At 43.0% G+C, this 13,671-nt stretch overlaps 1 protein-coding gene across 1 annotated transcript; it reads left to right on the forward strand.

Annotated features, from left to right (window-relative positions):
- The first annotated feature begins 577 nt into the window (after positions 1 to 577).
- Positions 578 to 11,601, forward strand: arpin (actin related protein 2/3 complex inhibitor). The gene is made up of 6 exons (XM_030130208.1): positions 578 to 731; positions 2,527 to 2,602; positions 3,528 to 3,660; positions 4,716 to 4,922; positions 10,264 to 10,424; positions 11,409 to 11,601. The coding sequence occupies exons 1-6, from the start codon at positions 640 to 642 to the stop codon at positions 11,415 to 11,417; spliced, it is 678 nt and encodes a 225-aa protein (XP_029986068.1). The 5' UTR covers positions 578 to 639; the 3' UTR covers positions 11,418 to 11,601.
- The last annotated feature ends 2,070 nt before the right edge of the window (positions 11,602 to 13,671 follow it).

Genomic DNA, 13,671 nt, shown 5'->3' on the forward strand with positions numbered 1-13,671 from the left:
GTGGTTTATTTTGAGGATTTTGCAGCAAACAACAACTAAGGCCTTTGTGCTGTGTGTGTTGTGTGTGTGTGTGTGTGTGTGTGTGTGTGTGTGTGTGTGTGTGTGTGTGTGTGTGTGTGTGTGTGTGTGTGTGTGTGTGTGTGTGTGTGTGTGTGTGTGTGTGTGTGTGTGTGTCTGGTATTAAACCCTAGGCCCACCCAGGTGCATGCTGGTCTAACTTGGTGCTCCCTGTTTCTGCCCAGGTGCCCATGGTCTAAACCAAGAAGAAAACACAAAACTAAAGGTGCTAAATACTACAGAATGAAAGCAATAACCACGAAAATCCACAAAATATTTTCTAAATATTTAACAAAGAAAAAATAAACAATTAGCAAAAAATACTAAATTAGCAAACAAAAAAAGGTAAGTTAACTTTGAACAAAAAACTAAACAAACAAATAGCTCCTACAATCACAAAAATAAATAAATAAAATAAAATACAAAAAACCCCTTCAGTTTTCCGTCTCCGCCCTCACAGATGTGTGTTCGGTTCCTGCGGGTGTAGAAACCTAACGCACCTCCTCCTCCTGGAGCAGGAACCGGAAGTGAAGAACTGGAACAAATCACGGAAAACACAAGAGCTGGAGAGTCTGCAGAAAGATGAGCCGCATTTACCACAACACGACTTTACAGAATAAACCAGTTCACAATGAGAGGCTGGAGTACGGGTTCAAGGCGGACCCGGACCACAGGTACGGACCCAGACCCGGACCCGGACCCAGGAGGTCCAGACCTGCAGGGTTCAGCTGATGAGGATGATGAGGACTAGGGTGGTCCAACAATGTGTTTTCAGATTCTTTGGATTCGAACCCTGCATTTGGTTCCATATGTGGACAAATGAGTTCAGTCCAACTTTGATGTAAATTCCTTCATATTCAGAGGTGTTCCGGACAGGAGCAGAGGTGTTCCGGACAGGAGCAGAGGTGTTCCAGACAGGAGCAGATGTCTGTGGACTAGAACACAACTGTCCAAGGGAAGAAGGCAGATTAGAACAATCTGTCCTTTTATTCTCAAAATCAAACTGACACTCACATAAAAATGTTCCTTAGAAAGTCCTCAACCACTGTTGGTTTATTGAAATGACCAGAAATGTTCCTGTGTTCTTTGACCACTTGTTGCCAGTACTGTTTGTGATCTGCATTTGTTGTTCGGCTCCAGTTGAAGTCTGGAATAAGCTCCGCCCCTCTGTCAGTGACATCACTGACAGCTTTAGTGGGTTCAGCTGTGGACTGGACTGGAACGGTTCGGTTCCGTACGTGTAGTATGGAATTATATTTGTGCCAGTTTCTTGAGCGAGCAACGATAGATTCTGAGCACACAATTACAGATTTTGAGCACATAAAAATATATTTTGCGAGCACATCATTTATATTTCAAAAAGAAATTACACTTGAGCGAACAAAAATCGATATTGTGCTCCATAAATGCGTTTGCATGTTAGTTTTACTCATAATGTTCTCTCACACATTCTTTCCATGGCGCACACACAGACCGCTGCGCTCGCTCACTTTCCCCTTCCCTCTCTCACTCAACCTCCCTCTCCCTGCGCGCTCAGGTTGTCGTGTCCGCACGCTCAACTTGACACACACGTTACAATTGTGCCACAAAACTAACCAATCGGAGAGCTTGCGGAAGTACACTCTGATTGGCTGTTCACTCTCCAATTAGCTCGCTAGTTACATTTACCCGAAAAAACAGCGCTCGATGAGACAGACACGGACCGGAAGAGGAGGAATTGATTCTGCACAAACTTATACAAATAAACATATAATGTAAACCCAGACAATGCAGTCCTAACGTTACGGCACTATAGTACAAAAACTAAACAAAGTAGTGGTATGACATGAGACAATAATCATAATAATAATAAATACTGACTGAAGTTTGTGTAGAATCAATTCCTCCTCTTCCGGTCCGTGTCTGTCTCATCGAGCGCTGTTTTTTTGGGTAAATGTAACTAGCGAGCTAATTGGAGAGTGAACAGCCAATCAGAGTGTACTTCCGCAAGCTCTCCGATTGGTTAGTTTTGTGGCACAATTGTAACGTGTGTGTCAAGTTGAGCGTGCGGACACGACAACCTGAGCGCGCAGGGAGAGGGAGGTTGAGCGAGAGAGGGAAGGGGAAAGTGAGCGAGCGCAGCGGTCTGTGTGTGCGCCATGGAAAGAACTGGTGAGAGAACATTATGAGTAAAACTAACATGCAAACGCATTTATGGAGCACAATATCGATTTTTGTTCGCTCAAGCGTAATTTCTTTTTGAAATATAATTGATGTGCTCGCAAAATATATTTTTATGTGCTCAAAATCTGTAATTGTGTGCTCAGAATCTATCGTTGCTCGCTCAAGAAACTGGCACAAATATAATTCTGTATACATGGACCGTTACAGGCCCAGTAATCACTGCCCCCTCAGGCTGGGGCTGCAGGCACTAGGCATGATGGGTAATATCTGTGGCAGTGGTAGAAATGTGTTTGGGTTGGTCCGCAGGGGGAACGGTGTTCTAGTGGAGGGGAAACTGATGGACGTTTCCAGACACGCAGTTACTGACGTCAACAATCAGAAGGTACATCTGCAGAACCCTCACACACATTTATCTAGAACCCTCACACACATTTATGGATCATCTGTAGAACCCTCACACACATTTATCTAGAACCTTCACACACACATTTATGGATCATCTGTAGAACCCTCACACACATTTATCTAGAACCCTCACACACATTTGTCTAGAACCCTCACACACATTTGTCTACAACCCTCACACACATTTATCTAGAACCTTCACAGACATTTATGGATCATCTGTAGAACCCTCACACACATTTGTCTAGAACCCTCACACACATTTGTCTACAACCCTCACACACATTTATCTAGAACCTTCACAGACATTTATGGATCATCTGTAGAACCCTCACACACATTTATCTAGAACCCTCACACACATTTATGGATCATCTGTAGAACCCTCACACACATTTATCTAGAACCTTCACAGACATTTATGGATCATCTGTAGAACCCTCACACACATTTATCTAGAACCCTCACACACATTTATGGATCATCTGTAGAACCCTCACACACATTTATCTAGAACCCTCACACACATTTGTCTACAACCCTCACACACATTTATCTAGAACCTTCACAGACATTTATGGATCATCTGTAGAACCCTCACACACATTTATCTAGAACCCTCACACACATTTATCTAGAACCTTCACACACATTTATGGATCATCTGTAGAACCCTCACACATTTATCTAGAACCCTCACACACATTTGTCTCGAACCCTCACACACATTTATCTAGAACCCTCACACACATTTATGGATCATCTGTAGAACCCTCACACACTTTTATCTAGAACCTTCACATACATTTATGGATCATCGTAGAACCCTCACACACATTTATGGATCATCTGTTCCAGATTCCCACTGACCCTGAATGCATCGTTTTCCTCTGTTCTATCAGGTACGGTTCTACGTTCTCTACGTCAAACCCAGTCGTATCCACCAGAGGAAGTTTGACGCCAGCGGGAATGAAGTGGAACCCAACTTCAGCGACACCAAGAAGGTCAACACCGGCTTCCTCATGTCGTCCTACAGTGAGTCCAAACGAGAACAACGCTAACGATCCACACCTGACCCAGATCATTTTCACTGGTTCCACTGGAAGATTGTTTTGATTAATTACAAAAAAAAAAAAAAAAAATCTATCTTGAATTAAACAAAAAATCTTGAATTTAGCTAAAAAAAATCTGCCAGTGGAACCAGTGAAAATGATCTTGGTCAGATTCGTGTAAATCAGATTTTCCAGATCTGTGGTCTATAAATCAGTTCTTGTATCTGAATGAAAGTTCCCCAAAAAATTCATGAATCAAGCAAAAAATCTTGAATTAAGAAAAAAAAAATCCATCTTGAATTGAAATTGAATTGAATCAGCACCTCAGCTCATTTATTAAGTTTTTATGTATTTATTTTTTGTTGTCATTTTATTATTACATTTTTATTTGATTTTATTTTAATTTTATTTTATTTTATGTAGTTTTTTTTTTTCCTTTTTTTATTCATTTATTTTATTTTTATGTATTTATTTTTTGTTTTTACTTTATTATTACATTTTTATTTGATTTGACTTTAATTGTATTTTGTTTATGTAGTTATTTTTGTTTATGTATGTATGTTTTATTTGTATTGTATTTATTTCATTTGATTTGTATTTATTTAAATAGTTATTTTTTTAATTAAAATTTTATGTGTTTATTTTGAATTTTTATTATTACTTTGATTTGATTTTTATTTGATTTTATTTATGCAGTTATTTACTTGTTTTTATTTTATGTATTTATTTTTGTTGTGTTATTAATTTTATTTTATTTTTATTTTATTTCATTTATGTAATTATTTTTTTATTTTTATTTTATTTTTTTTTCTGTGTTTATTTTGTATTTTATTTATTTTATTAGATTTTTATGTAATTTTATTTATGTAGTTCAGTTATTTTTATTTCTTTATTTTTCTTTTTTATTCATTTATTTTATTTTTAGGCATTTATTTTTTGTTTTTACATTATTATTTAATTTTGTTTTTTATTTAATTTGATAACTTTATTTTCTTTAATTAAATTTTTAGTTTCATGTTCTCTCGTGTCTCTCTGCAGAGGTGGAAGCTAAAGGTGAATCGGATCGTCTGTCGGAGGAGCAGCTGTCTGCGCTGGTGAATCAACCTGAACTGGTCCGAGTCACGGACCGGTACCGACCCGCCGGGACCTGGGCCTTCTGGTACCCGGAGTCTGAGATGGACCGGACGGAGCTGGAGGCGGGACAGGAAGTCCGCCTGAAGACCAGAGGAGACAGTCCATTCATCTGTGAGTCTGACCAGAACCACAACCACAACCAGAACCACAACCAGAGCCACAACCAGAACAGACAGAACCACAACCAAAACCAAAACCAGAACCTCAACCAGAACCACAACCAGAACAGACAGAACCACAACCAGAACCAAAACCAGAACCACAACCAGAACCCCAACCAGAACAGACAGAACCACAACCAGAACCAAAACCAGAACCACAACCAGAGCCACAACCAGAACAGACAGAACCACAACCAAAACCAAAACCAGAACCTCAACCAGAACCACAACCAGAACAGACAGAACCACAACCAGAACCACGACCAGAGCCGCAACCAGAACCACGACCAGAGCCACAACCAGGACCACAACCAGAACAGACAGAACCACAACCAGAACCAAAACCAGAACCACAACCAGAACCCCAACCTGAACAGACAGAACCACAACCAGAACCAAAACCACAACCAGAACCACGACCAGAGCCACAACCAGAACAGACAGAACCACAACCAGAACCAAAACCACAACTAGAACCACGACCAGAGCCACAACCAGAACAGACAGAACCACTACCAGAACCAGAACCACAACCACAACCAGAACCACAACCAGAACAGACAGAACCACAACCAAAACCAAAACCAGAACCACGACCAGAGCCACAACCAGAACAGACAGAACCAAAACCAAAACCAGAACCTCAACCAGAACCACAACCAGAACAGACAGAACCACAACCAGAACCAAAACCAGAACCACAACCAGAACCCCAACCAGAACAGACAGAACCACAACCAAAACCAAAACCAGAACCTCAACCAGAACCACAACCAGAACAGACAGAACCACAACCAGAACCAAAACCAGAACCACAACCAGAACCCCAACCAGAACAGACAGAACCACAACCAGAACCACAACCAGAACCACAACCAGAGCCACAACCAGAACAGACAGAACCACAACCAAAACCAAAACCAGAACCTCAACCAGAACCACAACCAGAACAGACAGAACCACAACCAGAACCACGACCAGAGCCGCAACCAGAACCACGACCAGAGCCACAACCAGGACCACAACCAGAACAGACAGAACCACAACCAGAACCAAAACCAGAACCACAACCAGAACCCCAACCTGAACAGACAGAACCACAACCAGAACCAAAACCACAACCAGAACCACGACCAGAGCCACAACCAGAACAGACAGAACCACAACCAGAACCAAAACCACAACTAGAACCACGACCAGAGCCACAACCAGAACAGACAGAACCACTACCAGAACCAGAACCACAACCACAACCAGAACCACAACCAGAACAGACAGAACCACAACCAAAACCAAAACCAGAACCACGACCAGAGCCACAACCAGAACAGACAGAACCAAAACCAAAACCAGAACCTCAACCAGAACCACAACCAGAACAGACAGAACCACAACCAGAACCAAAACCAGAACCACAACCAGAACCACAACCAGAACAGACAGAACCACAACCAGAACCAAAACCAGAACCACAACCAGAGCCACAACCAGAACAGACAGAACCAAAACCAAAACCAGAACCTCAACCAGAACCACAACCAGAACAGACAGAACCACAACCAGAACCACGACCAGAGCCGCAACCAGAACCACGACCAGAGCCGCAACCAGAACCACGACCAGAGCCACAACCAGGACCACAACCAGAACAGACAGAACCACAACCAGAGCCACAACCTGAACAGACAGAACCACAACCAGAACCAAAACCAGAACCACAACCAGAACCCCAACCTGAACAGACAGAACCACAACCAGAACCAAAACCACAACCAGAACCACGACCAGAGCCACAACCAGAACAGACAGAACCACAACCAGAACCAAAACCACAACTAGAACCACGACCAGAGCCACAACCAGAACAGACAGAACCACTACCAGAACCAGAACCAAAACCAGAACCACAACCACAACCAGAACCCCAACCAGAACAGACAGAACCACAACCAGAACCACAACCAGAACAGACAGAACCACAACCAGAACATACAGAACCCCAACCAGAACAGACAGAACCACAACCAGAGCCACAACCTGAACAGACAGAACCACAACCAGAACCAAAACCAGAACCACAACCAGAACCCCAACCTGAGCAGACAGAACCACAACCAGAACCAAAACCACAACCAGAACCACGACCAGAGCCACAACCAGAACAGACAGAACCACAACCAGAACCAAAACCAGAACCACAACCAGAACCCCAACCAGAACAGACAGAACCACAACCAGAACCACAACCAGAACAGACAGAACCACAACCAGAACATACAGAACCACAACCAGAACCACAACCAGAACATACAGAACCACAACCAGAACCAAAACCAGAACCACAACCAGAACAGACAGAACCACTACCAGAACCACAACCAGAACATACAGAACCACAACCAGAACCAAAACCAAAACCAGAACCAGAACCAAAACCAAAACCACAACCAGAACCCGAACAGACAGAACCCGCCCCCCTTTAACTCCCATTACAAACCACTTTTAAACACATTTTCTGAACTGTTAGGCTCCGCCCACAGCAGCTCTAATGCACAGTTTGGATTTTTGGGTCAAATCTGATTTTTGTGTGTGTGTTGGTTCAGATTCACATTAAATGCGACTTCTATCAGTTTTGAGTCTGAACTGAATGTGACCCCGAAGTGACCCACATGGACTACAGAGGTCCTGAAGTGACCCACATGCACTAAAGAGGTCCTGAAGTGACCCACATGGACTACAGAGGTCCTGAAGTGACCCACATGCACTAAAGAGGTCCTGAAGTGACTCACATGGACTACAGAGGTCCTGAAGTGACCCACATGGACTACAGAGGTCCTGAAGTGACCCACATGGACTACAGAGGTCCTGAAGTGACCCACATGCACTAAAGAGGTCCTGAAGTGACCCACATGGACTACAGAGGTCCTGAAGTGACCCACATGGACTACAGAGGTCCTGAAGTGACCCACATGGACTACAGAGGTCCTGAAGTGACCCACATGCACTAAAGAGGTCCTGAAGTGACCCACATGGACTACAGAGGTCCTGAAGTGACCCACATGGACTACAGAGGTCCTGAAGTGACCCACATGCACTAAAGAGGTCCTGAAGTGACCCACATGGACTACAGAGGTCCTGAAGTGACCCACATGGACTACAGAGGTCCTGAAGTGACCCACATGCACTAAAGAGGTCCTGAAGTGACCCACATGGACTACAGAGGTCCTGAAGTGACCCACATGGACTACAGAGGTCCTGATGGAACCCCAGACCACGCAGACACACACTGTGTTTACAGTAAGAAAATATGGAGGACCAACAGCTGGGACGTTTGTCGCATTTCAATGACATAAAGGTCGGATAAATGCGACCTGGACGTTCAGACTGAAGTCACACTGGAAAATATCAGATCTGGATCAGATTTAGGACCACATATGAAAGTGGTCTGGGTCAGATTAGTGCTGTTCAGACTGTGTGTATCAGATCAGATCCAGGTCACATATGGACACAAACCTCAGATTTGGACTCATTTCCCTTCAGTGTGAACGCAGCCGTAGTGTTTCTGTGTTCTGCTGAAGGTTCTCTGTTTGTGTTTGTGTTCTGCTGAAGGTTCTCTGTTTGTGTTTGTGTTCTGCTGAAGGTTCTCTGTTTGTGTTTGTGTTCTGCTGAAGGTTCTCTGTTTGTGTTTGTGTTCTGCTGAAGGTTCTCTGTTTGTGTTTGTGTTCTGCTGAAGGTTCTCTGCCTCTGTTTGTGTTCTGCTGAAGGTTCTCTGCTTGTGTTTGTGTTCTGCTGAAGGTTCTCTGCTTGTGTTTGTGTTCTGCTGAAGGTTCTCTGTTTGTGTTTGTGTTCTGCTGAAGGTTCTCTGCCTCTGTTTGTGTTCTGCTGAAGGTTCTCTGTTTGTGTTTGTGTTCTGCTGAAGGTTCTCTGTTTGTGTTTGTGTTCTGCTGAAGGTTCTCTGCCTCTGTTTGTGTTCTGCTGAAGGTTCTCTGCTTGTGTTTGTGTTCTGCTGAAGGTTCTCTGTTTGTGTTTGTGTTCTGCTGAAGGTTCTCTGCCTCTGTTTGTGTTCTGCTGAAGGTTCTCTGCCTCTGTTTGTGTTCTGCTGAAGGTTCTCTGTTTGTGTTTGTGTTCTGCTGAAGGTTCTCTGTTTGTGTTCTGCTGAAGGTTCTCTGTTTGTGTTTGTGTTCTGCTGAAGGTTCTCTGCTTGTGTTTGTGTTCAGCTGAAGGTTCTCTCCCTCTGTTTGTGTTCTGCTGAAGGTTCTCTGTTTGTGTTTGTGTTTTGCTGAAGGTTCTCTGCTTGTGTTTGTGTTCTGCTGAAGGTTCTCTGCCTCTGTTTGTGTTCTGCTGAAGGTTCTCTGTTTGTGTTTGTGTTCTGCTGAAGGTTCTCTGCTTGTGTTTGTGTTCTGCTGAAGGTTCTCTGTTTGTGTTTGTGTTCTGCTGAAGGTTCTCTGCCTCTGTTTGTGTTCTGCTGAAGGTTCTCTGTTTGTGTTTGTGTTCTGCTGAAGGTTCTCTGTTTGTGTTTGTGTTCTGCTGAAGGTTCTCTGTTTGTGTTTGTGTTCTGCTGAAGGTTCTCTGCCTCTGTTTGTGTTCTGCTGAAGGTTCTCTGTTTGTGTTTGTGTTCTGCTGAAGGTTCTCTGCTTGTGTTTGTGTTCTGCTGAAGGTTCTCTGCTTGTGTTTGTGTTCTGCTGAAGGTTCTCTGTTTGTGTTTGTGTTCTGCTGAAGGTTCTCTGCCTCTGTTTGTGTTCTGCTGAAGGTTCTCTGTTTGTGTTTGTGTTCTGCTGAAGGTTCTCTGTTTGTGTTTGTGTTCTGCTGAAGGTTCTCTGTTTGTGTTCTGCTGAAGGTTCTCTGCTTGTGTTTGTGTTCTGCTGAAGGTTCTCTGCTTGTGTTTGTGTTCAGCTGAAGGTTCTCTCCCTCTGTTTGTGTTCTGCTGAAGGTTCTCTGCTTGTGTTTGTGTTCAGCTGAAGGTTCTCTCCCTCTGTTTGTGTTCTGCTGAAGGTTCTCTCCCTCTGTTTGTGTTCTGCTGAAGGTTCTCTGCTTGTGTTTGTGTTCTGCTGAAGGTTCTCTGTTTGTGTTCTGCTGAAGGTTCTCTGCTTGTGTTTGTGTTCTGCTGAAGGTTCTCTGTTTGTGTTTGTGTTCTGCTGAAGGTTCTCTGCTTGTGTTTGTGTTCTGCTGAAGGTTCTCTGCTTGTGTTTGTGTTCTGCTGAAGGTTCTCTCCCTCTGTTTGTGTTCTGCTGAAGGTTCTCTGCTTGTGTTTGTGTTCTGCTGAAGGTTCTCTGCTTGTGTTTGTGCTTCAGTCTCTTTGGCCAAAGTCGACGGTGGAACGGTGACCAAATGCAACTTTGCTGGAGATGAAAAGGCCGGAGCGTCGTGGACGGACAAGATCATGGCAAACAAGGCAGAAGGAGACGCCGTCCAGAAGACGGAGGACGGAGACGGAGCGGTGGACGACGAATGGGTGAGAACACCGACAGAACCGACGGAGCCGACACCACGGTCCCATGTGGACCTGCAGAACAGACCCATAGCCCCTCCCATGGCCCCTCCCATGGCCCCTCCCACCGTCCAAACACAAGTACTGATAGGTTAATTGGTGAAACTGGTCACATGTCCAGGGTGAACCCCGCCTTCACCCGTAAGGAGCTGGGATAGGCTCCACCCCCCTGACCTTAGTGAGGATAAAATGTTTCAGTTCCTTCAGTGACCCCCTACAGACCCAGTGCTGCTTCAGTGGTGGCTCCTAAATGACTTTTCTTCTACATTAATGTTTGATCACCATTTATAGTTGTGTTATCCTCTGCCCCCCCCACCCCAACACCCACACACACCCACACACACACACACACACACACACACACACACACACACAAAGGGGAGGCAAGGGCTATTGTATTTGGTTCAGTTTGTTTGTTTGTTTGTTTGTTTACACTTTAGCAGCAAAACTATTGGTTGGTTGGCTGGTCACCAGGTTAGACCAGGTTAGACCAGGGTCCCCAGGTTGGACCAGGTTAGACCAGGTTAGACCAGGGTCCCCAGGTTGGACCAGGTTAGACCAGGTTAGACCAGGGTCCCCAGGTTGGACCAGGTTAGACCAGGTTAGACCAGGGTCCCCAGGTTAGACCAGGTTAGACCAGGGCCACCAGGTTAGACCAGGTTAGACCAGGGTCACCAGGTTAGACCAGGTTAGACCAGGGTCACCAGGTTAGACCAGGTTAGACCAGGGCCACCAGGTTAGACCAGGTTAGACCAGGTTAGACCAGGGTCACCAGGTTAGACCAGGTTAGACCAGGGCCACCAGGTTAGACCAGGTTAGACCAGGGTCACCAGGTTAGACCAGGTTAGACCAGGGTCACCAGGTTAGACCAGGTTAGACCAGGGTCACCAGGTTAGACCAGGTTAGACCAGGCCTTTGAGGTTTGACGTCCTCCTCTTTGTCTCCCAGGACGACTGAGGACGCTGTTTCCCTCCAGGGTGGACTCTCCTTGTTCAAATGGACCTGGACTCTCATCCACATGGTCCTGGACTCTCCTCATCCACTATTATTATTATTATTATTATTATTATTATTATTATTATTATTATTATTATTATTATTATTGTTCTTTCCATAGACATCTGAGCATGCTCAGTTCAAGCCCCGCCCCCTGTGGAATGGGGGGTCAAACACAGAACAGTGAGTGAAACTGACTCACTATAAAAATAGATGTTTTGGGCTTTTTTCTTTTTTTTTTTTTTTTTACACTGTTTTCTTTGTGGTTTTCAGTTTTTCCTGTTGTTTCCAGTATTGTTGGTGATTTTCCTTCATTTTTTTTTTTACTGTGTTTTTACTGTGTTTTGTCTGTGGAACTGATGTATGGAGTTAAACAGGTGTCAAAAAGCAACTGGACTGATTTAGAAAAAAAAAAAGAGCCCAAACTAAAACCACTGCAGCTAAATTCAAATCCTTGTTGTGGTTCAGTGTGTTCCAGTTCACAGCTGAGGTTCATCATCCTAAATGTCTTATTGGTGTCCATTCTAGTGCCTTATTTAGTCCAAACAGCAGCATGTTTACCTGAATTCATGTGTCAGGGGTGAAAGAGTTAATGTTGTAAAAGCTCCATATGTCAGGGTTTGGACAAACAGAACATACAGTATTTGCCTTTAGGTGTGATTTAAAGGAGAACTGACCAAATGGAAAAATGACAATTTTGGCAAAACTTTTTTTTTTTTTTTCATTGTATCTTTATTTGTGTCGCAGCCTTTGGCATCATTGAAACGCTGTAGAGTTGGACTGGTACAAATCTGTATTTCATCATCAAGCACCGTGAAAGTAAAACACCAACATTTGTACATAAGTTACTTTGCAGAGTTTACTGAGGTTACACTTTCTTTAGAAGCAGAATGTGGCTTTATGATCACAGAATACCCAGGGTCTCCTCACTCTTTATAGATGATATTAATTTTATGGGAGAAAAATGTACAAACAAATTCAGGCATGGTGTCCTCACATGGAATCTTTCCCCTTACCATTAAAACGGAAAAATGTCTTAAAAGATGATCCTAAAGAAATTCTAATCAGGATTAGAACCAAATACCTGACTCTACCCAAACCTCCGAAAGCCAAAGAAACTCGTTTGAAAACACTAAATGATATTTATCCTTGTAATGACTTTATGAGACAAACATTTAATATTGAGAAAAATAACTGTTTTCTGTGAATTTGAAGTTGAATCTTGAGAACATTTGTTTTTTGACTGCTCATACACCAGGACATTTTGGACGACATTCCAACACTGGACATCTGAGAAGGACGAACTGGAGAATATTAAATTTGAATTACAATGGAAAACAAAAAAACAGAAATTATGTACAATACTTTAATTATTTTTGATAAACAATTCATCCACAGATGTGTCGTTTATTTTTTTTTATTGTTTTTTTACTTTTTTCTAAACTGGAACACCTTTAGTTCAGTCCCATCTGATCATACAGTTGGATCTGTGTCGGTTCTGCCTCTGGTTCGTGTTCCAACATTATTCCACATCATTTAGTTCCATTTGGTTTTTAATAACCAGAGGCTAAAACCATATCATCTTTTGGCTTAATGCATGACATACAGGTTTTCACTCCTTCAACCCTGCAAAGTTTCTTTGACTTTTCTGTTTCCGATTCTTTTGGACACACGTCAGAAGAATCCAAACAGGTAGAAGAGGGAAGTGTTTGGGAAAATACAGACACAGAAAAAACACTGGCTTTGTCAGACTTGTGTTCAAATAATAATGTTTTATTAGTGAAATGAATCATTTTACTTACACAGATCCTGTATTGATCATTGATTATAACAGAATACATATAATAAATGACAGCTTTGTGCTTTGAGCTCAGACGTTTCCGCAGTAAACAGGTCTGCACGCAGATTAAAGAGAAAAACACTTGACTTCTAAACTGTGTTTAGTCTTAATTTATTTGATCATAAAATCATTTGAATACAGAACGACATGAACAAAGTGCTTTGGCAAAACTAGTTTAAACTGTATTCAACATTCAAACAGTTTTATTTGAAATCTTCACTAAATGAATAAATAATGCACATGGATAAACATAAATACTGTAGTGACTTTCCTTGAACTGTGTGGGAGTTAAAGCTCAGTGCATTGGAACCATCGAGTGGTAATAATAACATCTAATATCAGCTGAGGACCCCTTTTACCCCCCAGAAGTCTGGG

Source organism: Sphaeramia orbicularis, unplaced genomic scaffold, assembly GCF_902148855.1.
Source record: "Sphaeramia orbicularis unplaced genomic scaffold, fSphaOr1.1, whole genome shotgun sequence".
NCBI classification, from domain to species: Eukaryota; Metazoa; Chordata; class Actinopteri; order Kurtiformes; family Apogonidae; genus Sphaeramia; species Sphaeramia orbicularis.

Excerpts from the sequence above, each read along its gene's own strand:
- arpin (XM_030130208.1), top strand. The coding sequence starts at position 640 with ATGAGCCGCATTTACCACAACACGACTTTACAGAATAAACCAGTTCAC. Across the intron at positions 3,661-4,715 it reads CTTCCTCATGTCGTCCTACA|AGGTGGAAGCTAAAGGTGAA; the intron begins GTGAGTCCAAAC and ends GTCTCTCTGCAG. Across the intron at positions 4,923-10,263 it reads AGGAGACAGTCCATTCATCT|TCTCTTTGGCCAAAGTCGAC; the intron begins GTGAGTCTGACC and ends TTTGTGCTTCAG.